This window comes from Pseudopipra pipra, chromosome 3, assembly GCF_036250125.1.
Source record: "Pseudopipra pipra isolate bDixPip1 chromosome 3, bDixPip1.hap1, whole genome shotgun sequence".
In the NCBI taxonomy this organism is placed as follows: domain Eukaryota; kingdom Metazoa; phylum Chordata; class Aves; order Passeriformes; family Pipridae; genus Pseudopipra; species Pseudopipra pipra.
Window position 1 is genome coordinate 48011476 of NC_087551.1, and position 23613 is coordinate 48035088.

At 42.3% G+C, this 23613-nt stretch overlaps 1 protein-coding gene across 1 annotated transcript in view; it reads right to left on the reverse strand.

The window, feature by feature from the left end:
• IGF2R (insulin like growth factor 2 receptor) overlaps window positions 1-22826 on the reverse strand; it is a 57412-nt gene extending 34586 nt beyond the window's left edge. The window contains exons 1-13 of the mRNA XM_064648998.1: window positions 22660-22826; window positions 14920-15053; window positions 10691-10815; window positions 8935-9033; window positions 8401-8530; window positions 7185-7305; window positions 5290-5404; window positions 3818-3980; window positions 3486-3666; window positions 2657-2760; window positions 2101-2265; window positions 1299-1439; window positions 783-929 (exon numbers count right to left, since the gene is read on the reverse strand). Of these exons, the coding sequence (XP_064505068.1) occupies window positions 783-929; window positions 1299-1439; window positions 2101-2265; window positions 2657-2760; window positions 3486-3666; window positions 3818-3980; window positions 5290-5404; window positions 7185-7305; window positions 8401-8530; window positions 8935-9033; window positions 10691-10815; window positions 14920-15053; window positions 22660-22781 (1747 nt within the window). The 5' untranslated portion in view covers window positions 22782-22826. The remainder of the gene's footprint in view (window positions 1-782; window positions 930-1298; window positions 1440-2100; window positions 2266-2656; window positions 2761-3485; window positions 3667-3817; window positions 3981-5289; window positions 5405-7184; window positions 7306-8400; window positions 8531-8934; window positions 9034-10690; window positions 10816-14919; window positions 15054-22659) is intronic.
• Between the last annotated feature and the right edge of the window lie 787 nt (window positions 22827-23613).

Here is a 23613-nt window from a genome sequence, read left to right on the forward strand (position 1 = left end):
ATGTGTTACGCATACAGACAGTCAGGCTGCCAATAGGAACTAGGAATTTAAACCTAAGAACACTAGCTTCTCCCCAAGAGCAGACCGATACCAACTGTTAAAACACCACGGCTCTGAAAATAGAACTAAAATTTTTTTCACAAAGTCTTTGCATCCTCCTCCCCAAAATAAAAGTTTAGTGAAGATGCAGTGCTCAATCTGTTCCTGAGTACTATCACAATATTTGAAAAAATGTCTGCTTTGATACACAAACCTGGTATTTTACTACAAAGTAATTGCTCTATTGAGAAGTAGTGCATAACCTGTTCCTCACAGCCACCATACTTGGAGGTTTCAAATTCCTCAGGCTGAGGTAGAGGAACATAGGTTTATTTCCCTAGGAGACGGTCAAACTAGCAGGCTATTATATCAAGATGAACAACAATAACTTCTGCAAGTGTTTCTGCTTTCCATAACTGTCAGCAGTTTAGATACAAAACAAACCTATTGGATACTTCATTGGAAGTTAAAGTATCTGATCTCCATTGAGAACCAGTCTTTCCCATCAAGGGAAAGAAAGTGCTTTGTGCAGCTTCAAAGAGCAGTTGTATAAAAGGTAAATAGAACTAAATACCTACAATTACATTGTTATCATCCTAATAAACAAACCATAAGCTTCAAGCTTCTGCTAAGAAAGAGATAAAAGACAAAAGCACATGCTAGTAGGTAGCACTCATATCTGCGCTTATTGTATGATCTTCAGTTTTTAGCTGGATCAGAGAACAGGGTGCGGATGTTCTCACCTGGTCTGCACATTAGCGTGATGACACTTTTGATTTGTTTGTTAGGACCACAGCTGTCTCCATTTGAATAGATAAGTTGAATATTTTCTCCAACCTTTATAGGAGAAGATACAAATGTTCCAAGATTCTTACTCTTGTTTTGTTTATCTGTAAAGACAATAAATACATCACATTCGTTTCTCTGAAAAGAAGTGAAGCTTAGACTATTAAGATAGTAAGCCTTTCCATTCGTCTAGTTATAAAGACAGCCTATCATTAGGAGTGCGTTTTTACCTCACCAAAACCATGCTACAATGCCTGGAGTTCCTTAGTTAGAAAAGGCTACTTGCATTATTTCTTCTAGAGCCTTTGAGAGCACGAAAGAAACATGCTCCTAACTTCTGTTTCCTCATATAACTGAAGGCACTCAGGGCAGCCAAATCCACTTGCAGAGGAAGTGCCAAGCCTTCAGAGCCTTAAAAAAGAATGAATAAAAAAAAACTCCAGAAATACCACCAAAAAAACCCCCTGACTCACCTACAGAGCAAATAGCAGCACCATCTGGACAGCTGGAAGCTCCTCCTCTCTTCCACACTTTATGGCAGACATTGATGTAGTAATGTTTCCTTTCTAACTCCGAAAAGCTACTGTCCACAGCTTCCCAGTTCTGGGCTAACTCTGAAATACAGAGAGTAGTTAAGAAGAGTTCATCTGGCTTAATTGTTCTTGCCTCCCCATGCCAAAATGCCTCTTACTACAGAGGAACCACATCTGTGGGATGACCTCTCCTTCAGAGCATCTCCAGCACACAAAAGCCCTGATCTCAGCTCAGGTTACACCTGTATCTGCTCCATGAAGCCACAGCTGCCAAATCCTGCATTTTCTGAATGGGTCCAAAGGTGTCCCCCTTGCACAAGCCATTGGGCAGGACTTGCTGAGCCATGGTGAACCCTACCTGGCACAGGTTTCCCATAGACGTGGTGGATGTCCCATCCCTGGGAGGTTCAAGGCCAGGCTGGATGGGGCTTTGAGCAACCTGGTCTAGTGGAATGTGTCCCTGCCCATGACGGGGGTTGGACTAGATGGTCTTTAAAGGTCCCTTTCAACCCAAATTGTGATGCTGTGAGTTAAAACCACTTAAGATGGCGGCAACCAAGGCAGTCATGGATATGGCTACTTTCACAAGGCACTCATCCTTTTGGGATGAGGGATGCAAAAAACATTGTAGACATTCACTAAGAACAGCAAAAGCTGACTGATGTTCAGCTAAAGAATTGCACCAGAGATGGTATGTAAACTTAGGACAAAAGTAACTGAAAGCTAATTTTCATTGCCATACCTGAACTGCGGGTAAGAGGTGACAAGTCATAGTGTTTTCTTTTATCAGTAACTCTGCAAAGGAGATCTTCTTTCTCTTGAATACATGCATATTTTGTATCCCAAGTAAAAAAGTAGGTGCAGTCCACTTCACCAGTGAACACTGGAGTTCCTTTACCATCGTTACCTTAACATTAAAAATAGATAAACAGATGTAAGGGTTCTAGTGGGGGAAAGAGATAAGGAAGGAGATTTAAGGACTAGTAATGAGCAAGGAAGATTAAAAAAAAAGTTAATTGCTGCACAGGACTTGTGTTTCTGATATTTTACTGTTGGCTGAGAAAAAAAGATTCTTTCATACCTCCATCTTCTCAATCTTCAGTGTAAATTTATACTAGCGGTGCTACTACAAGCACAAAACAATTCTATCAGCCAACAGAAATTAGTGCTTACTGTAACAATATTTATTTCTCGTGTTTTAGCTGTGGCTCAAAGCAAGCATTCCTTTGAGTACAAGGTCTACTAGCAAGCACAGAAGTCAAATCCTGAGCAGAGCCACCACAGCTTGTTAAACTCACCTGCTGTTTCATTGCACTCGAAGTTTATGACAGTCATTCTCTGAAAGCCAGAACTACATGCATCCCCGTTTGGATAAGTTAAAGTGAGATCCCCATCAGAGTATCTGAGTAAAAAGCCAGTTTTAGACAGAAACATGGGATCAGACACAATCACACAGTGTTCTTCACATAACAGAAACCACACTCTCGTTTATTCATTAATTTTCCCACTCTAAGGGAAAACAAATGCTTGTTCAACATTAATACTGACATTTCTACTGCAACAAAGGCTTGCATCCACTGAGTTTTCTGGTCACTTTTCATTAATTTCTATAGAGTTCAAAGAATGCTCTAAAGCTATTCTAGGTGTGGTGGAATATGTATTCTCATTAGTTTATTGTGTGGCTATTTTTGCAGGTGAAGGAAGTCCTACTTCTTTGAAGATCACGTGCTTACAGGCAAAAACGGAAGATCATATCTAGGTGAATTAATCTCTGCTTCAATCTCATGCCAACTATTGTCCACATATGCCCCTTGAGAATCAGCTTCTGCTGCCACCTGACACAGAAAACTCAAGGCGTGCAAGAGGCAGTACAGCACAATCTGCAATTCTGACAAAAAAAGTCAGTGAAAGTCTCTTCCTGTCTAGACAATGGCCTCTGCACACCTCATTGGCTCCTCTAATTGCTAACTCTATCTTGGTATACTTTTAAAGTTTTCTACCAAAAATGAGCAAAAACACTTGCATTTTGTGTCAAATATTGCTTACATGACAAATAAGAGCATCAAAATAGGAAACAAAGATCTGTCAAATCAGACCAGTTAGAAGGACTAAAGAGCATTTACACACCTTAGTGTTTGGTTCTGAAATCTTCCTGCCACTTTTTGCTGGTTACTTGAAGGTTTTACTTGGCAAGATGAAATGTATTCTGTGCCGTCCTTGCAGTTACCTGCAGTAGTTTTCCCACATACGTTCAAGTAAAAGTAATACTCCTCCTTGTCATCTTTGGCGACATATGGCGTGACATACTCTGAATTAATGACAAACAGAAAAGTGTTCTAACACGTATCAGAACAGACATGAAACTCCAAATATCTAGGACATTTTTCTTGTCTCTAAACATGGAACCGCAAAACTGGTTAGTAACAACCACAAACAAAAAAGAAAAATAGTGAGCTTACCAGGAAATTGAGTAAGCGGTCTTAAATCAATGGAGATATCATGTTGCTCATTAGTAAGAAGACAGTCCTTACTCTCCAGGTAATCCCTGTGACAGGCATATTCAGTAACCCACTCAATTTCATACCGGCAATTTGTTTTTGCTGTGAGTTTGGGACCTGCACTCTGATACGGAAGTGAACAGAATTTAAGTTATAAGTAGACTTATTTGAAATATAATTGTTAAAGCAATAGTGTCACATTCCTTTAGGATCAGTAACAACTACTTCACCTGTAAATTGCTTAAGATGTGCAAACATTGTTTCTAACCTCTCAGAAACAGCTGCTGAGAAAAAAATAAAACACGTTTTATAAATGATGTGGCAAACTAGTTGAAGTCTAAACAGAAGTATGGGGCATTAGCAGATGGACAGCAGAAGTTATAGTGCTTTTTTTTTTTTTCTCCACTTTTTTTTTTACTTAATGTGGTGGGAAAAGTAGAGATGTGAGCCCAAATGGCTAAGCACAGCTTGGATTGCCTGGATTGTGTTTGCCTCAGAGAAGTCCACAATGAGGGGAGCAGAGATCAAGTGTTCTCTGAAGGCAAAGCAGACTTTTAGACCCTGGTGTTCTAGCAACTTTGATTCCCTCGGTTCAAATCAAGACTGAAAGACATTTGAGAACTCTTCAACCAACACTTCTGTCAGATGAGTTTTCTATAGCGAAATTTTTGCACATCCTGGGAGAAGCAGTTTTCCTCGCTTTGAAATGAAACATTAGAAATCCACTTTGTATGATAAATCTGTCTTTCTGCCATCCACTAGAACAACTGGCAGATACACAGGTATGTATGAGGTAAGTTACAGGCACAAGTATCATTAGTAATACTACCATACTACAAGTGTGCATAGCTGTAGCAAGGCATTACAAAGTCACAGTGGACAAGAGCCTATGGTTTGTTTCTGCAGCAATGAGGGTGAAGTATGGTACCTATCCAGGTCAGATGATGGACAGAACATTAAACCAAGAATTAGCTAGATAAGAGTTCCTCCTTCACTAAACTGCAACGAAAAGCACCACTGTATGAAATGGCAGACCATTAGCAATAGTCACTTTGGCCCAATTCAAGCTGTGTAAGTTGCTGAAATTACCCAGCATCACAACAAAGTGATCATCATACTGCACTGAAGCTAGGCTAAAACAATGTCCTGCAAAAATTGAGTTGTGGCTTAACACTAAAGATTTTACTTTACATTAAAAAGAATTCAGGAGGCTGCTCAGTGACTTTTGCTATGCAATAACACTTACTAGCTTTTCTTTCTCCCCTGAGGAAGAACAGATTAATAAAGAAGAGTTACATGCAACAGCTATAAGCTATAAGATTTCACACTCTTCATAATCTACAATCCATGAATATTTATGTTTTCCTCAGCCCTGAATTAAAATGAAAGATAAAAATGCACACAAAAGTCAAACAGTTAAACAGCAAAGTTACCTCTTCTCCCCTCTTTGATGGACAAACAAAAGTGATTGTCACTGCTGGGTTATGGTCTAGGCAGAAGTCTGGCTTTTCTCCATCACTATATATTCTCTCATAACTCAATACCAGCCTAGAAATAGAAAACAACAAACCAAAAAAACACCAATTAAGACACTGTGAACTGTACAGAAGAAGGCTATTTGCCCACTCCCTGATAGATACTCAGGAAGAACATACCAAAGTAGCCCTGCTCCTGAAAGCAACTTTTATGGGGGTTCTCATTCCTTCAGTCTTACAGTTAACAAAAAACAAAGACTCAAACAGTTCCAGCAAAATTACTTAATACAGTACCCCAGTTAAGACTGTGCTGAATGCCTTTTAACACACATTGTAGCAAGAATTTAGCTGACAGTCACAAGAACACTCTCAGCTTTCTGCTCAAACTGCTAGAGAGGAGACTTGGTAAACAGTCTTGCAGCTTTTGAAAGTAATAACCACTTTGGTTTACCACATTCCTACACTTTACCACCTCTGTATGTATAAACTCTTTCCATTCTACCCCCAGAATTAAGAGCAAGATGAACCCATCAGCAAATTGAGAGGAGCAAGGCAACTGGATCAGATCAAGTGAGGCAGGAGAATGAAACATGATAATTATCTGACAAGGAAAGACAAAGAGCAAGGCGACTTGTCTGAGAGAGCAAGGAGATCAACACAACTTTCCAACTAAGCATTTATGTTCTATACAGTTTAACAGGCAGAAAGCTCGCAGAAGGGTGACAGTCTGGCTTCAGGTTAGCCACACCTCCAACTGGCCTTTCTATACCTGAGGACACATATATTCCTCAAGCAATGAAGAGCTTTTTAATTCTAAAGGGGAATAAAATAAAGCCTGCTTGTCAGGCACTTTTGTAGAGTACTAGTTGCATTTAATATTAGAATAAGATTGTGCTTGCTCAGATATAAGCTTCTGCCTTGGTACAGAACATGTCAGCCACTTGGTTGTAGGGCTTTTCACCCAGCATGAAACAAGGACTAACAATTTCATCTGTAAATTAAAATAAAACCCTCAACCTTATCACAGACAGGTCAGAACCTTTGGCCTCCCTATTATTTGTTTATTCTGCTTGTTTTCTTCAGCTTGCATCTGAGATAAAACAGTACTGCAGCAGTCGATGGGGTACTATTGACCCTACAGACAAGGTAAGCGGGCTCAGATGACCCAAAGATCACAAAGATCAGCATGCTAAGTAAGTCCCCTGAGCCACATTGGATTGAGAGCTTTTTTGGCTGGGTTTTTTTGTTTGCTTGTGATTTGGTTTTGTTGCAGTTTTGTTTTTATTTCAAATTTATTTCCAGCAGAAAAGGCAGCAAGCAGAACAGAAGCAGCAACAAGGAAACAGTTTTTTGTAGTCCCAGCTTTGCCACCACCAGGATAATAAGCCTTGCATTGTTTATCAATTTCTTCTGTTAAGAACTCCTTAATGCAAAAGACACAGAAGGGCAACATCTGGCCCTATTCTCAACTTTTAAAGTACTTCTGGGCAGCAGAGCGAGTCAAGTACAGTGCATAAAACCACTGAGAGCCAAACGCATTAACCCTGTGGGCCCTCAGACAGCAGGCAGACAGGGTCAAATCTTACTGCTGCCTGTGGGCAGAGAACACCAGTTCTACACTCAGTTGTGTAGTCTCACAATGAAGGAGAAACTTTGATCTGTTATAGCAGTACAACAGAAGGCCTGAAAAAGACTGCTCTGACAGTATCTGAAGAATTTTTTCCCACCAATGCTTCAGCACTGGAGCGGTATTACTGTTAAGTTTTAGAAGACTCATCTGTTAGCAAGAATATTGTTTCCAGCCCAGATGACTGAGAAGTGTCCACAGTAGTATCACCACAAAAATTACATACCTGTCTTTGCCGTGGAGTTTCAGCTGTTCCTTTGGATGACCAACATCATACGCCCGACCTTTGTGTAACAAGCAAGCAGCGCTGCCCACAGGGCAGTTCTTGGTCTCTCCACTTGAACTTCCTGGTTACAGAAAACAGAAAATAGATTATAAAACTCAGTTTTTAAGCCCTGCTCTACCACCTGAAATATCCTGCCACTTTATCTGTGGGTTCACTTATCATTCATTGCTTTACCTTGTCTAAAAGTACTTTTAAAAAATGGGCTACATGAAAATGTGAGACTGACAAAACTAAACCTGGAGTGCTTATGTTCATGCTGCCCCAGTTTTGGACAGCAAATTCATCCTTTGTGCCAAAGTAGTTGCAGTTAGTTGCTTGTACAGATGCTGGATACATAGGGCTTTGAAAACTTCTAGAAGCATGCCAAGTATTTCTTCTTTTTTTTTTCCCCTCACAACACTAAAATGATACAATTGACAGGTAACCCCTCCTCAAAGGGAAGGCTCTTCTTCTTTGGTTCTTATAAGTCATCTGATTCAAACCTGACAGCAAAAAGTTTCAGATTAGTGGGATGTTTAAGAGAATACACCTGTCACTAGAACTAGAAGTACAAAACCCTTAACAGGGGCAACAAAATACCTATTTAACTGCAGAGTAAAAAGCACAGTGGAAGTACACAGATAAACTAGCCTTTTCAGCAAGCTTCAAATACATGATTTTGCTGGTTTAATTCCTTATGTATACAGCTCTCAACTGATATCAAAATGCTAGCTATCCACCAGTACTTATGCAAGCACCTAAACAGTATTAGAGATGCACCTCAGGACGTTCATCAGGAACTGAGCAACAACCTGGAGTCAAAAGTACTAGATTTAGAGCGCATGAAGCCCTATGAACCATACTGGTTCTATTTGGCAGCAAACAGACACAGGTACAAGATAAGCTGCGCTCTTCCACTCAGTCCAGTGTAAGTCACTTTTTCTAACAGTACCTGCCTATTCAGAAAGGGTGTATCTCTGACCACCTCAATACTTGGGGAGTAAGACTTTGGCTTCACAGAAAGCAGCCTTCAAATCATCAAAAGTAGCTTGAAAGAATAGTGTAAGTCTTAAAATACTGATCCTTGGACATAGGACAACCTTAATAGAGACCCTGGCAGAGAGCCACACTACAAGGAAGTTATACACTGACAGGTGACACAAGCAAGCATTCACACCTAAGTCCCTGCAGATGTTTATGAACAAGGAATCATCATCAGAATCATCCACCAAGTAGTGTCCTGAAACTTGGATGAGAGGATTCAAGTCATGTTTCTTCAAATCTTCATCAAACACATAGCAAGGGACCTAGAAAACAAAAAATTACAGGCAAACTATGCTACACAAGTAGGGAGAAGTTATGAACAGGCATATATGAAGCCCCGATAGTATGTGGAAAAGGTTTTTACTTCTGGAAGCTCAAAGTTAGACATGCTGACTTAAAATCAGGCATCCGAAGTTAGGCTGTTTTGCTCTAGCTTTTAGAAGAGTTTTACCATAAACAACCATCCTGTGTGCAGAAAACGTTGAAGAGTTATTTAAAATTCTCAGCTCTGCCAACCTCAACGTATATGCTTTATATACCTATATATACAAACCTATATATAAACATAGGTTCATGAAGTTGTTGGGATTAATTTGGGGTAGGGGCAGGAAGTTAAAATCATCCAATATGTGAAGAGTAACTTCTGCATGGATAGTACATAAATTACCTCTTTCACAGGTTTAAACAAGTCTTTCTTGCAAGCCACAAAGGTCCTCCATTCAAAATAATGCACACACTCTGTTGCTGTTACAAACTCAGGGGTACCCTATTTAAAGAGGGAAAAATCCATCTGTGAAAAACAGACTTCACTATTATTTTACAGTAAGAAGACAATAAGAAGTTCATTCAAGAAATTAAGAAAAAATGAGCACACCACAGAACAAGGCATACAGTTTCTTAATAGCATTTGCTAACAGCAAATTGTTATTTAATAGCTTTTTTTGGGAAACTCAGGAAGATGGACGATGCCAAATCCTTAGCCTGCATATGCACCAATACTCAAATTAATGTGTGCCAGTCGTAATATGCACTAACTGCACTACATCTTTTAGAAGTGTTCACGATGCCAATTCATAGTGGTAGAAGCATCAGTCACATCTACTTACTAAAAAGGAAAACACCAACAGAATTGCATATAAGTATGTGAACACAGCAAGACAATGCATGTTTACCAGGTTCCCTCTCTTTTAGCCCACAAAAACAACCGATTAGCAGCCTCTTCTGCTACACAGAAAGAATACCTCTGATCTCATCTACTTATTTTTACAGGCTCATGTTATACACATTTTTATATATCTCAAGATGGCAGTTGTGCCATGGTTCAGGACTTCATGTTCAACTCAACAGCTCTACTTCAGAGAAAAGAAAACAGTCAAATTTTTCACTTTGCCTTCCATCACCTCAGCTAGAAGCACTTCAGCATGTTTAAACTGATTGCCTCTCCATTTAACCCTGCCATAAAAGGCGAGGAAAGAAGTTGTTCCAGACACTCTTACAAAATCATTTTACTAGGTCATGTGAAGAACAGGTACTAGAACTAAGCTACCTAAAAAACAAGCCTGAAGATTATGATCTGGTGTTACAGCTGAAGTTGAGCAATAATTTTTAATTTAGTTTATTAGAGAATCATGTGCTAAAACAGAACAGGAAGCATTTAAATCTCTGCTGCACTGGCACTTTGTTTGAATTGGCTAGATTTCCAAGAGAGGGTGTGCAATAGCACTGTCAGTGCCAACAGCAGCACTAGTAAATACTTCTCTCTGATACATAAATATGTAAACTGATCACAGTCTGTACAGAAAACCAAGCTGTGCTATCTCTTAAGCATGTGGGGGGTGTAACTCCAAAGTGAACTGCATAAACGCACACCCCTAGAAACTTTTCAGGGATCTCCAATCACATCAAGCAGATTCTCACAAACAACTACTTCCTCAGAAGCTCAGCTGGATCTATAAGCACTGTTAGTTCAACAACGTAAAGACAAAACCTAACACTCACTGTTGTCAACTCTGCTGACCCACAACAGAGGTCAGCCATTTTCCTCAATGCTGTTCCATTAAACAGTCATGCTAGGGTCCACAGCTGAGGCAGAGCCAACATTTAAACAACAGCTCACATTGTTATGGCACCCTGTACACTGTTGACTCATTCCTCCATATTACGCTAATAAACTACTACAATGCAATCCCTGTAAAAACATTAGCCCATGATCAGAGCTAAACTGTAGATCTGCAACTATTTTCTACTGGGACTGAATTTTGAAAGTCCAAGTAAATCATGACCTTAACACTAAAACATAACTGGCTTTTCTTTAAAGCTAGGAAGTTCAGTAATTAGTACATCCAAAAATACAGCAAGTCTCCCTAAAAAGCAAGTTAGAATTACCTTCTATTTCCATTGAAGAGCAGAGGATTTAGACTTACCAGTGTTTTCCCACACAGGAAGTTAATATTGCTTTGAATTTGGTGTTTACTGCCTTGCTGCAAGCAGTCACGTGTAGTGTTGAGCTCCAGAAGACTTTCAGAAACACTCAGCAAGCCTAAGTCACCTAGGGTTTAAAAATGGAGGGGAAAAAAAAAGAAAGGGTGTTATCATAATATAATAGCTTCACAGCAGCTCAACAGACAGGGGCTAATTTCAAGCACAAGGTATACAGACATACCAGTCTACCTGAAGACAATGCAACCGAGGATGATCCTTGTGGTTCTTCCAATTTGAAAGCTTGGATCCAAGTTAAGATAGTGTTTGAATATCTCTAATCACACTCCTACCTTTTAGCAAACACTTGCAATCTTAAGCAGTACAACAGCAGGTGCTACTACAAACTAGTCACTGCCTTAGGAACAAGGGTTACAGGACTCCAACAGAAAGCTGTTACCAACTAGTTTCAAGCACAAGTCACTCCTTCCTCCTACCAGCTTCTATTTATCAGCTTCTCAGCCTTTATGCCATTTATACAAATAGCATTGGCACAAGATGAGAAAGAGTCTATCAGAGTGCCTTGGCTTGGAAGGGACCTTTCTGCAATGAGCAGGGAAATCTTCAACTATTTCAGTGCTTAGAGTCCTGTCCAGTCCAACCTTGAACACTTTCAGGGATGAGGCATCTACAACATTTCTGGACAACCTGTTCCAATGCCTCACCACCCTCATCCTAAAAAATTTCTTCCTTATGCATAGTCTGAATCTGCCCTCCTTTGGTTTAAAATTATTACCTCCTGTTTTATCACTACAGACCCTGCTAAGTCTGTCCTCATTCTTCTTACAAATCCCCTATAAAAACTGGATGGCTGCGATGAGATCTCCCTGGAGTCTTCTCCAAGCTAAACAACCTCAACTCTCTCTTCATAGGAGAGATGCTCCAGTCCTCCTCTGTGAGCCTCCTCTGGACCCACTCCTGCAGGTCCATGTCTTTCCTGTGCTGAGGACCCCAGAGCCAGAGGCAGTTCTCCAGGTGGGGTCTCATCAGAGCAAAGAAGAGGGGCAGAACCACCTCCCTCAACCTGCTGGCCACACTGCTTTTGATACAGCTGGCTTTCTGGGCTGTGAGTGCACATTGCTGGCTCTACTTAATCTTAAGTCTACTTAACAAAGAACCCACTGATGCCTCGGGACTGGCACTGCCTGCAGACAAACCCAGCACATATCTATTGCCTCGGTGCAAATCCCCTCCATTTCCCATTCCCTTTAGCACAGCTTCTGTGCTGCATGAAGACTGAGGTCAGTGCTGCATCACTGCATATTCCTCTCCTCCACAGCACTTGACATGAAGGGTAAAGGTGGAGCACATTTCAAGTCATGATGAGCACCAGCTCAGGCCAGTGAAATGTTCCTGCTCAAACCTATTTTGGTTAGTATTAAACACCAAGTCCTTTTCGATCTTACATGGTAACTCCAGCCTGTCTACTTTTTTTGATAGCTGGATTTTAATTCTTCAAAGAGATTGGCTTAAACTATAGAGAACACTATAAAACGCATTTACCAGCTTCCCCCTTTCCATTTTTGTTTATGTCTACACTAGGGAGAAGGCCAGTCAAATCTGTAATCATTGTAGATAGCAGCTTTGCACCTAGGCCAAATGTTTCACCCTAAAAACACTTGTTGGAGCTTTGCCCAGCCTGTTATCCCCTTATGGAAGGCAAGCAAAACTATACTGCATCCAAGTAATATAGTCTTAAAATTAAAAGAAGTCAGAAAACTGGGCAGAAAGATGATACATGTGGTTTCTAACTTTTGTATTTCCTGTGTTATCAAAAGGCTATCTCCAGGTTTTGAGTTCCAGCATTGATGCTAGCCAAGGTACCATGCAGCTCTCTTAAACCTAAGAGCTACATATCACTTTGAGAGCTGCCACTTCCTACATGGATGATATTTAAAAACAAAACAATTGTTTGCAGTGACTTTTTTTCTGAAAGAACGAACAGAACTGATTAAGCCCATATTTGAAGAAAGCTTACAACTTTAAGTTTATAAGCTGACAAATTGCCCTTCTCCCAAATCAAAGTCCTTTACCTGTACCCCAAAGCTGAGTACAGCTAATCTCATACCATCTGGATTGCTTGAAGATAAATATGTGGGTTTAGCTGTCTTAAATAACTGGAATCTACACTCGGAATTTACACTGGCTTAGACCTGGATCAAAGAGATTCTTCTTCTCAATAAGAGTGACATTTTTAATTTTTTAACAAGTAAGAAGCTTGATAATCCATAGCATGATTTAAACTCAGTGTGATGATGATGAAGCTCCAATGCAACTAGAGGCAGTATGAAGAAGCATGGCAGGCATCACTAATAAGCCTCAGACAATCATGAGCAAGAACAAAACTAAGACAATTTGACCAATAAAACAAAGCAAAATTCAGTGACAATGTTAACTGCACTGCCTTGATTTCTTAATTTATTGCAAGGTGGTTAAAAGCATGGCCTACTTTAATAGGATTTGCGGATTAACTTTTGAAAGTCTGTTCAAACAGCCTCTGCAAGACCACAGCATATCTGTTGCTAAATCCTCTTCCATTCAGTAGCAGTCAAGCAATAAGATATTCAAGGTTTGCATACAGAGGAATATTTGATACTGCTCATAGTCATCACCCAGCTCTGTTCTTCCTTCCTCTTTCCATAAGAAATATGGAACAAAACCTACACGAGCCTCTAGTTCCCACACTTCCATGGGAAGAAGAGACCTCCTCAAGCTCACTCCAACTGTCACGTTACAGTCTCACTTAAAGCAGCATGTTAAAACAGATGCTCAGATGCTGCTTTCTTTTCTAATCTGCAGGCAACTGAAAGCCTCAACTGCATAGGAGCTGAGACCTACATCAGTAGGAAACAAAATTCTTGCTGTACATTTTAGGAATGAAACATTAACAGCATCAAAAGCTCTGAGGTGTCACAATCCTCAGAGAGGATGCTACTACATGCAATTGTAGTTTGAACATAAACGTGATCTAACCAGTCATCCCAGAAAACTGGGGTTTGGATATACCTTTATTCAGGCACTCAGCAACTCTGTAAGCCTGGGTTCCAACACTAACAGTTTGTTTGAAAAATACTGATTGACCCGAGACTGAAACCAAAGTATCTCTGTTAGCAGAGAGGCAGGGAGAGAACAGAAAGCAGTTAGCTGCTGTGCATCGGCATACAGGTGAGAGACATCTTCCTCCACACCATCTTCCAGCAGTTCAGGCTCAAACACCTTTACTGAAGACTCACAGCTTCTTGTAAGAACTGCCTGCCAATGGTAGGCAAGACTGGCAAGCATGCTAAATCAGACTTTGGATCTGCAGATACTAAGAGGCAGTCTGAAGAGATACTATTCTTCAGAAAGCTATTGCTTTATTCTATTAGAAGTAACAGTCAACTATCAGAAAGCCTTTTGATCAATATTCATGTATTATTGTTTCATTAGCCAAAACAGAAAAGCAACTTTGAAAGTGACAAACATCCATGAAAATAAGTACACAAATAATGTTCAGAGCACAAGGTGCTTCTGACTGATAAAATCATATGCAAGCATGTGGACAGGAATATGCCAGCTTCGTATTTAGATCAGCATGCACAAGCTCACCACTCCTCAGAATACCAAGGACATCTGTGATCTACTGAAGCAGTCACCAGCTTTCACAAGCGTAATCGAAACCACAGGACTGCTTGCAATTGACTTCCTTTCTGTGTGTAACAACTTAAGGATGACACCTCAGAAGTGTAGCAGTACTCCAAGTCTGCATTACAGAGAGCAACCTGACTCTGAACAAAATGCTGAAGTTACATCAGTTTAGGCTGTGGCATAGTTTAGAGCTATAAATCAAGCTCCATCCACTACTGTGCTCAGTATTGAGCTTCAAACAAAGCTGTGCATAGTGCATATCCTGCCACAGATAGATGCACTTATTTCTACTTGAGATAGCCTTGCATAGTTTCACACTAGATTACAGTTAACTAGACCATAAGATATGTTTCACTGTCCCATACTGTGGTTATCTACAACCAGATCATGTTTTCCCAAATCCCAGTAAATCCTCAACAGAACAAAGTTCTACACTGTTCTGAGAAGCAAAGAAAAAAATCTTTGCTAACACAGTTTGCAATAGTTATAAGACCATCCACTAACATGACTGTGAACTACTTAGAAGGAAAGACACTTGTTTACTTACCTACAGACACATAGGTCTTCTTTTTGATGTCATAGGCACAGACTGCACTTGTGCTTCCACACTCCTCAACACCATAACAGAAGTTTATTTTGTAAACTACCTCTTTGTCTGTATCAATTGCTTTCCAAGTGTAACTGAAAAGAAAAAAAAGCCTGTTAGTTGGTATTCATGTTATCCTAACTGTCACCCTCTAGATATTAGTCCCTGAAATAACGAAGTTTAAAGCTAAGAGCACCACTAACTTGAGATTCATATTTGTGCTCTATATTTGTAAATACCAGAAATAATTGCTATGGTGGAGGGACCAAGAACATATTTAACCACTTGTGGAGCATACATCAGGTCCGTTTTTCCCTGTCTTGAACACTCAATCACACATTCTTCCCTGTCAAATCTCTGAAAACCACTCTGACTAGGTATATCACCGCAGTCATCCTTTTTCCTTGACAGCCTGATAAATTTCTCAGACATCTTTGGCAGGCCCCACACTACTGCACTTTAGCAATACCCAATAACAGTGGCAGAAGTGCTAAGTCTAAGTTTCATCCTGCCTGTCCGCAGTGGAGCCACCCAGCTTCAGGATCAAAATGGGGTCGAGATTCTCACAGCATTCAGGCTAAAAGATGCTAATAGTGCTTATTAGGGCCTAGCTGCACCTTTATGCATTTTACATGTTATATATATACATATCTATATATGTATCAGAAGGACAGTTTCTGAAGGGTAATGTCATAAGCTGGAAACCAAGCAGAGCTATCCACAAGAGATGCAGTGAAAGATCACACTATCTAGCTACAGCCATATCAGAAAGTCAGCTGTCTAGAAACTGGGAAAGGAACACAAAGCTCTGGTTAAATACAACGGGGAATAAATCACAGTAACAGCAGAAAAAAAATTAAATTAAGCATAGTTCAGAGGTAAAGCAAGGAGTCTCTTCCCCTCACAGCAGGCACTAGGACTGCAGTGAGATGTGGTCAGTCACATGATGCAGCATCACTCAGTTTTGAGGCAGGCCCAGGTCAGCTAGTTTAGAGCCAGGAACTCTTTAGACAGCCTGGCTTACTAGCAGAGTGCTCTGGCCAAGCTCTGTTAAAGAAGCACAGCTCAATAAATGTTTGCCATCAGCTTGGCTCAGCTACTCCTCTTCTGGCACTGGCAGCAGCCTGCATCCTCTGGACACTATGGATTTTTGTAACACAACAGATTCTCCAGCTTCCCTTCTATCCCCAGTGGAAACTTCAGTAGGATTAATATAGACTCATCACATCAAAAAACTGAGGACAGCACAGTGACTTATTAGGCATTCCTATTATTTACAACTCACATAGAGTGAGTAACTGATCCACAGAAACATGTCTTAATCTAGAAATCTAAACTGATGTGAAGCTTCACCTGTAAGGTTTGTTTGTCTTAATCTCTGGCTCATAGGTGTTGCACCACTTGCCACTATCATACCCCAGATCCTCCTAAAAAGGGAAATCATTCTTGTTCCACTCTGAAGTCCAGTCCTTGAGTAAGAAAGGGGAAGCAACAGTTCAGCTACTTTACTCTAGATTTTAAAACCTCTGAGAACTCCTCTCAAACCCAGTGCATCCCATATTTAATCAAAGAGTCAGCAGTAAAATATCACATAGTTTTCCATTTTAATTACTGACTACAGGTCCCCTGGCTTCCCTGTACTACAGCAGCGGTAATAATTTCAGTATGCTAATGGCTGGAACAAGTTAGGGACAAATGCAAGAGAGTTCTCTCTGTGAACTCAAAAAACTAAGATGAAAATCTTCATATATAATATGCCTTTATATTCTAATAAGGTTCAAAAATAACTTGCCAGGTACTGAGTCATACCCAAGACACCAATAAAACTATATATTCAAGGACTGTGTCTCAATCCTAGACAAACACTTGCCATTATTCTTTCCTCATAAGCAGGCATATCTGACATTTTACAATCGTACTGATTAGTTCTCTGAGCTAGTCTCTTGTGTTTCTGAAGTGGATAAAGGCAAAATTGATGCAGGATGAAGATGATAATTAAGCTACAGAATAACCAAGTTCAGCAATGGGAAAAAGCTTGACAATACAAACATAAAAAGTTGGAAGAACCTGACTATCTTCAAGGGCTCTGAAAACAGAAAGGCTAAACCTGGTTTTACATCCAAGACAAAATGTGTTTCAATCCAAACCCAACTTCTTCACAATGAAGCCCCAGAAAGTCACCATTTCACTGAAAATTTCTCAAGGGCTCCGGTACTCTTTGTTGACTGGTTTTGGCACATGACAAAAATGTAACAAATAATACTACAGTACAAAGGCTTTGATCAAGCTGGAGTGTTTCTTCAGTGTGTTGGTTTTTTATAGAGAACTGGTAAGTTAAAAAATTCTTGTTTCATTCAAAAACAGATAAGTCCCTCACACAACAGAATTATCAGTCAGAGACTAAGGGTTTTCTTTCCCAGTTACATGTTATGAAACAGAGGAAATCAACAGCTTCGAGTCAGTTCACCCACAGGCCAGAAGCAAAAGAGAAACAAGACGAGCAGTTTAGAGAACAAAAGCAAAGCAGTCTCTGAAGCCAGTCCTTCCCTCCACCCTTTCACAGGCACCTGGACAGGGAAGGTTATTTCCACACAAAGGAAATAAGAAATCTGACGTTTAATCATGTTCCAAAACACAACTTCAAGGGCACATATAAATGAAAATCTAGTGCAGTTTCAGAGTAGCATTACTTTCAAGGAAGTTATACGGAGGTTGTTTTTTTCTAAAAATGTGTGTAAGGAGCAAGGTAGGATTTATGCATTGGGAGTAACAGCAGCCTAGAGGTAGCATAAGCAGCTGTTCTCAGAGAGATACAAAATAAACTTTCACAGTAAAAGCAAGAATTATTTCTCTCACGAGAAAAGGCTCCTGGCATTAAATCAGTACCTGGGAATAGTTTCAAGTTGCATCTGCTCTACTTTCCAACAAGATACAAGCTGACCTCTCCACTGCAACCCATAATGGAAACAATCTGTTGGCAATCACATTGCCCATCCTGGCCATGTGAGTCACATGGACTGGCTTCCTCCAGCTTGCTGAGCACCCTCCTCCACCAGTGGTGATGCCTGATGTAACTACCTCCTCACCACAGCCAGACGAAGTTATCTTGTCTGAAGGGCTTATGCTATCCTGCATTCCATGCAGTTGAGCTAGTTTAGGGAGCTGCTATACCAACAGCTTTAAAAAGTAACAGCTGTGGTCATGGGGTGGGGTGCAATGCACCCTCTGATCCAGGGGGCTTAATACAGCTGCTACCTCACACATTAAACCATTCAAGCAACCATTTCTGGTGCAGCTCAAGATCTGGGCTCAAACATGGTGTCTGCCTTGATTAAAACTGTCAGTTACTTTTGCTGAAACCTCAGCATGACTCCTCTTTTCTTATAAACCCAACTGTGAACTATCCCACAGTTACGAGGTATGAAACACACACCCACGTCAATGCCCCCAGGGCAGGCTCTCCTCCTGTCTCTACACAGTGTTGCTGGCCCCAGCACCCGACACAAGCTGGGCCCAGGGACTGTCCTCTCTCGAAATTAACTCAGCAAAAACAACAGGTGTGTGTGAGTGGAGAAGGGACTGAGCCTCACCAGTTCCCAGTCTGGCTTACAGTAGTTTCTGGCCATGAACCAGCAGCTGGAGGCAGGGAAGGAGGCAGGGCTAGCCCAGGCCACTGTCAAAAACAGTTGTGCAAGCAAGGTCCAAGCAAGATACTGGGAATAACCTTGCCTGCGGGTCAGCCTTTCCAACTACCTAGTGTTGTTTTAAGACACTGAAGCAAAAGCATGAAAAAGAAAATGAAACTATTTTTCAGCAAGCTTTAAAATCAAATAAGAGCTCCACTTTTTTTTTTTTCCCTTGTGATCAGCAGCTGATGCACTGGAGTCAGACGAGGTGCAGATGGCTATCGGTTGTCACAACACGTGTCCCCACGCCAGAGAGTCTGAGCACTAGTGAACCACTTCAAATGCAGCAGAGTACCAGAAAGACTATTGCCACCATTCTCACAACTATGGTTCAAGCTTTTTGGTTCTTAAACTGTTACCCAAGGGATGACTGCTAGGAAGAACAGTACACCCTGCTCCAAACAGCTGTAAAGCATAGTTTCCTCTCGGGGAATGCACTGAAACGGCTCCTTTTGCTGAGGGGTTATTACACAGACAATCTGGCAGAAAGACAAGGCAACCTACAACCACAGTTAGAAAGCAGCTCCATATATGACTATCATGACTATCCATCCACAGAATTTTGTGCACGGAAGCTCCTCAGCTACCAGAACAGTGAAGAGATTCAACAGTATCTGAAGTTCTTTATGAGCAGTTTCAACCAGCAAAATTTCCAGGATGGTCACTGCGAATTTGAAGCTTGCAGCTCACTCACCACAGAAATCACTATTAGATGTGGCTACCATTGTCACACAAATATGTATGGTAAAGAAATCTCCAGTCAAAGCAATCTCTCCTTACAGCAAATGCAAGCTTGAATGGCACAAAGTACAGCCATTGCTACGCTACAAGAGATTTTTTAATACATCCCCACCCATGCTTAGTTCTGCCCGAGCTTACCCATCACCTTTTCCAACTATCATGCACACCATATGTCTTCAGACAAGTTTTCTAGAACATGTAACGTGTAATACCCTTACAGCTACACCGCAAGCTCTTCGGCTTTTTCCATCCAAAAGACATCTGGTCTTTCATGCTGCACACTAAACCACATCTATTACATCATTTTACAGAATGCCTAAGAAAAGGGATAGCAATTTGAAGTACACAAGAACTATTGCAGGCTCATGTGCTGAGAAATCACATTCACACCATTATAATGAGAGCTTCCCAGGCACGTGAAGCAACCATGCATACAGGCAAATAAGTCCAGTAATAACTTATTTATTACATCTCCCTCTTCAATATGTCAAAGCACTTAACAGAGCTGAGCAAGTGCACCCAAACGTCACCTCTCTGTAGTCAGCACATGCTTCTTCACCAGGGCCAAGCTGAATGCTAACCCCAGGGTTTCAAGCAGCACACATGAGCAGAGTTGTGGTTTCATGACAAAGGCTGAAGAGACGATGTCTGGATGAACAGAACTGTACATCATACAGTCAGCTCTAGGAGTGTTATTAAAAACCATAACATTAAATGTAAAGTAGAATTGACTTACAACCCCAAAAATGGAAGTCTGCGTGACAGCAATCCTGTGTTGTACAGCAGTTTGAGATTTCCTTCCATTCACAAGTCTAAAAATCATTGAAGTTATGCAACAACTCCTATCCTTGCAAGGGAGCAAAAACATCACCTGTCATTAAATCACCTCTCATCCAGAGTAAATTTTCAGGCAAAACAGCACACAGAGGATGCAGTTTGTATTTGCTGCTCTACCATCACAACCAAAGCATTTTCTACAAATTTTTCAGAAAGGACAGAAAGAAACTTCCAGTAACTCCCCCAATGTTACGTCAGGCTTTCTACTGAAGTACAGTTAATTTTGTGAACAGTTATTTAAGTCCAACTCCAGAATATTTCCTGCATTGTAACATGAAAAACATAAAGGGAATAAGAAAAACGGAGAAAGAAACCAAATGAACTAGCAACTTCTTATATCCAACCAGTTCCCTGTATTCTTTCCCAGGTGCTCATACTGCAGCAATCCTGGAGAAACCTCTACGCAGAAGATAAAATGAGAATTCCAACTGCAAGTCACATGACAGCACAGTCAGCTGTCAGAGCTCACATGAACAAAGGAGAAAGCAAAATGAAATCAGTTACCGAATCCATAACATTAGGCAAAGTTTCAGACAATTAAAGGTTTTCTTCTTTCCCCAGACTGTCCAAGCATACTGCAGTAAGGCTATACAAAACAAACAATGAAAACCACCAGCTCAAGTTTAAGTAGCCTCATGCCACAGTTCTTGCGCAAAACAGTTTTGACAGCTTTCCTCCTCCCTGCAAAACAGCTTTCCTGCTCTTACTTACAGGAGAGCCAGTGCCTCTTCTAACTCCCAACAGTTTTCTTCCTTGCCCACCTTGACATTCACACACCAGACATAGAAGCTGCTGCAGTTTCACCAGGCCCATCTATTATAACACATAAAAGCCAGGACACTGTTTTCTTAGCAGTTGTAAAAAATAAAAACCTTGTCTTAAGCCAGTACAAAAATAGGTTGGCCAGGGACTTGTCCTGCACACCCTCACTGTATCTGTCAGCTGAGACATACAACAGTAGTGTGTTTGTGTTACCTGTATCATCACTCACTTGATATAGATTTTTGGCAACGGTACCTAAGAAGACACTTAACCACAACCCCACGGGGACTTCCCACCTATCAGACCATAGGTTCTTCTTTTTTCCTTTACCCATTCTAGATTACTAGGTATAGGTCCTTCAAAGCAGTTGGCACAAAAGCCATGGCACAACAGAAAATGCAAGTTTTTTGAAGTGGTCCATCTTAAAAGGAAAACTGCTGATTGTGCTATCTATTTGCAAACTATTTTCACTTGCCAGCAACAAAATGAAACTAGCTGAAGTAATTTGCATCCAAAAAGAGACTGCACGTCTCCTTAAGGCGCTCTCAAATATTCCTCTCCTCACAGACATGCAACAAAACCAAGACAGATATTGATGGGACTTAACATACTTCTCTAAGTAGGAACTGCTTGAGAACCAAATCATTTAGTGTGTTTTTTATTTAAAAAATGGCTTGTCAGGAGTTAAAGTCCCTCCAGAAGCTACAGAATAGTTTCTCGCTTCTGTCCCAATTCTACAACTAGGCTGGCCATCTGACAAAACCATATTTTGCCAGCCTCATGGGTTAATTTTGCAAGCAAACCTATTTTTCATTATTTAACAATATCATAACCCAAATTCCACCAGGCAGAGAACCTATTCCCTCCAGCAATCCAAACTCTGCCCTCAGTGCTACATTCACCGTGTTACATTGGTGCCTGTCCAGTGCCACTGACTGAGATAACATGTTCTTGGTATGTGCTCTGCGTATTCCACGTCAATTATGAAGAAATTAGGACCAGCAAGATATTAGTGTCAGACTAAATTCATGGCTGAAATTAGACTAGAAACATGCCAAAACACGAAGAATAGTGCCATTTCGACATAGCACTTCTCAAAGCTTTCTTAACTCACCTATAAGTAACTTAATGGCACGTGATGATACCCTTAGTATCAAGTGACTATCAAGTGACCTCCCTTCCAAACCACTTTGGGTTTTTCCCACACTAGAATGGCCACAGTGGCACAAACCAGCAGTCCTGACTACAGGCGACTTGCACAGAGTAAGTCTCCTCATCTTCTCATCTGCAAATTCCGTCTGCAGAGAGCGACGCGAGGAGGTCCCGGCGGGGACCGGCCCCACGCCGCCGAAACCCCCCAGCCCACCGGAGGGCTCCTCCAGCCCCCCAGCCCCGCTGGGCGCTCGCCACGGGCCAGCCTCGGCCCCCACCCGGGACACCCGCCCGCCGCTCCCCGGCCTCACCCTCCCTGCAACCGGCCACCAAAACGCCCGCTCAGGCCGCCCGGGGGGCTGGGCCCGCCCTGCCGAGCCCACCGTGCCGAGCGCAGGCGCTGCGCTCCTGCGGCCCCGCAGAGGGCAGGGGCGGCACGGGCACCGGGACAGCCCCCTCTCCCCGCATCCCCTCGGCTACAGCCCTTCTCCCGCCGCCCCCTCCCGTCCCGCCGGCCGCCCACCTGCACAGCTGCCGGTAGGGGTCGCTGAGGGCGGCGGCGGCCGCCCCTGGCGGCGGGGAGAGCGCCAGGAGGGCGATGACGAGGAGCGGGGCCACGGGCGCCATCGGGGCCACGGGCGCCATAGCCGGCGGTACCCCGGGACGGCAGGCGGCCGGCCGCGCGTCATGTGACGGCCGCGCGCTCCCGCCCCCTCACGTGACCGGCGCCATGTGCGGGCACGGCGCGCACGTGACGCGCCCCCCCGCGGCCGGGCGGGCGGAGCCACTCCGCGATCCGGAACTGGGACCGCGATATCCGCACTCTGTGTCTGTGTCTGTGTCTGTGTGTCTGTCCGTGGGGGCGCCGGGAGCCCCGGGGATGGGGCATCCCTCCTCTGGAGCGCAGCCTGCGCAGCTGGGAGCTGCCAGGAGCAGAGTCGGGGCGGTGCCGTGCCGGCCTTTGGCGTGTGGGGTGTGCGGGGGCTCGCCCCGTGGGGAGCGCTGTGAGTGGCTTGGGGTGTCCTGGAGCGGCTCCAGCGGAGGGCAACAAAGGGTTAGGGACTGGAGCATCTCTCCTACGAGGAAAAGCTCAGGGGATTCGTCTCGAGAAGAGACAACTGAGAGCGGAGCTCATCAGTGTCTAGAAGTGTCTGAAGGGAGGGTGCCAAGAGGATGGAACCAGGCTCTTGTCGGTGGTGCCAAGCACTAGGACACGAGGCAACGGGCAGAAACTGATGCACAGGAAGTTCCACCTGAATATGAGGAAGAACTTCACTGTGCCGGTGACTGAGCACTGGAACAGATTGCCCAGAGAGGTTGTGGAGTCCCCCTCACTAGAGATACACAAGAACTGTCTGGATGTAATTGTATGCAATGTCCTTTATGATGACCACCCACTGTGGTCCCTTCCAACCTGACCCATTCTGTGGCTTGGTGACTGAGTCTGAGAAATCCTGTTTGGAAAACTTTAATGGAG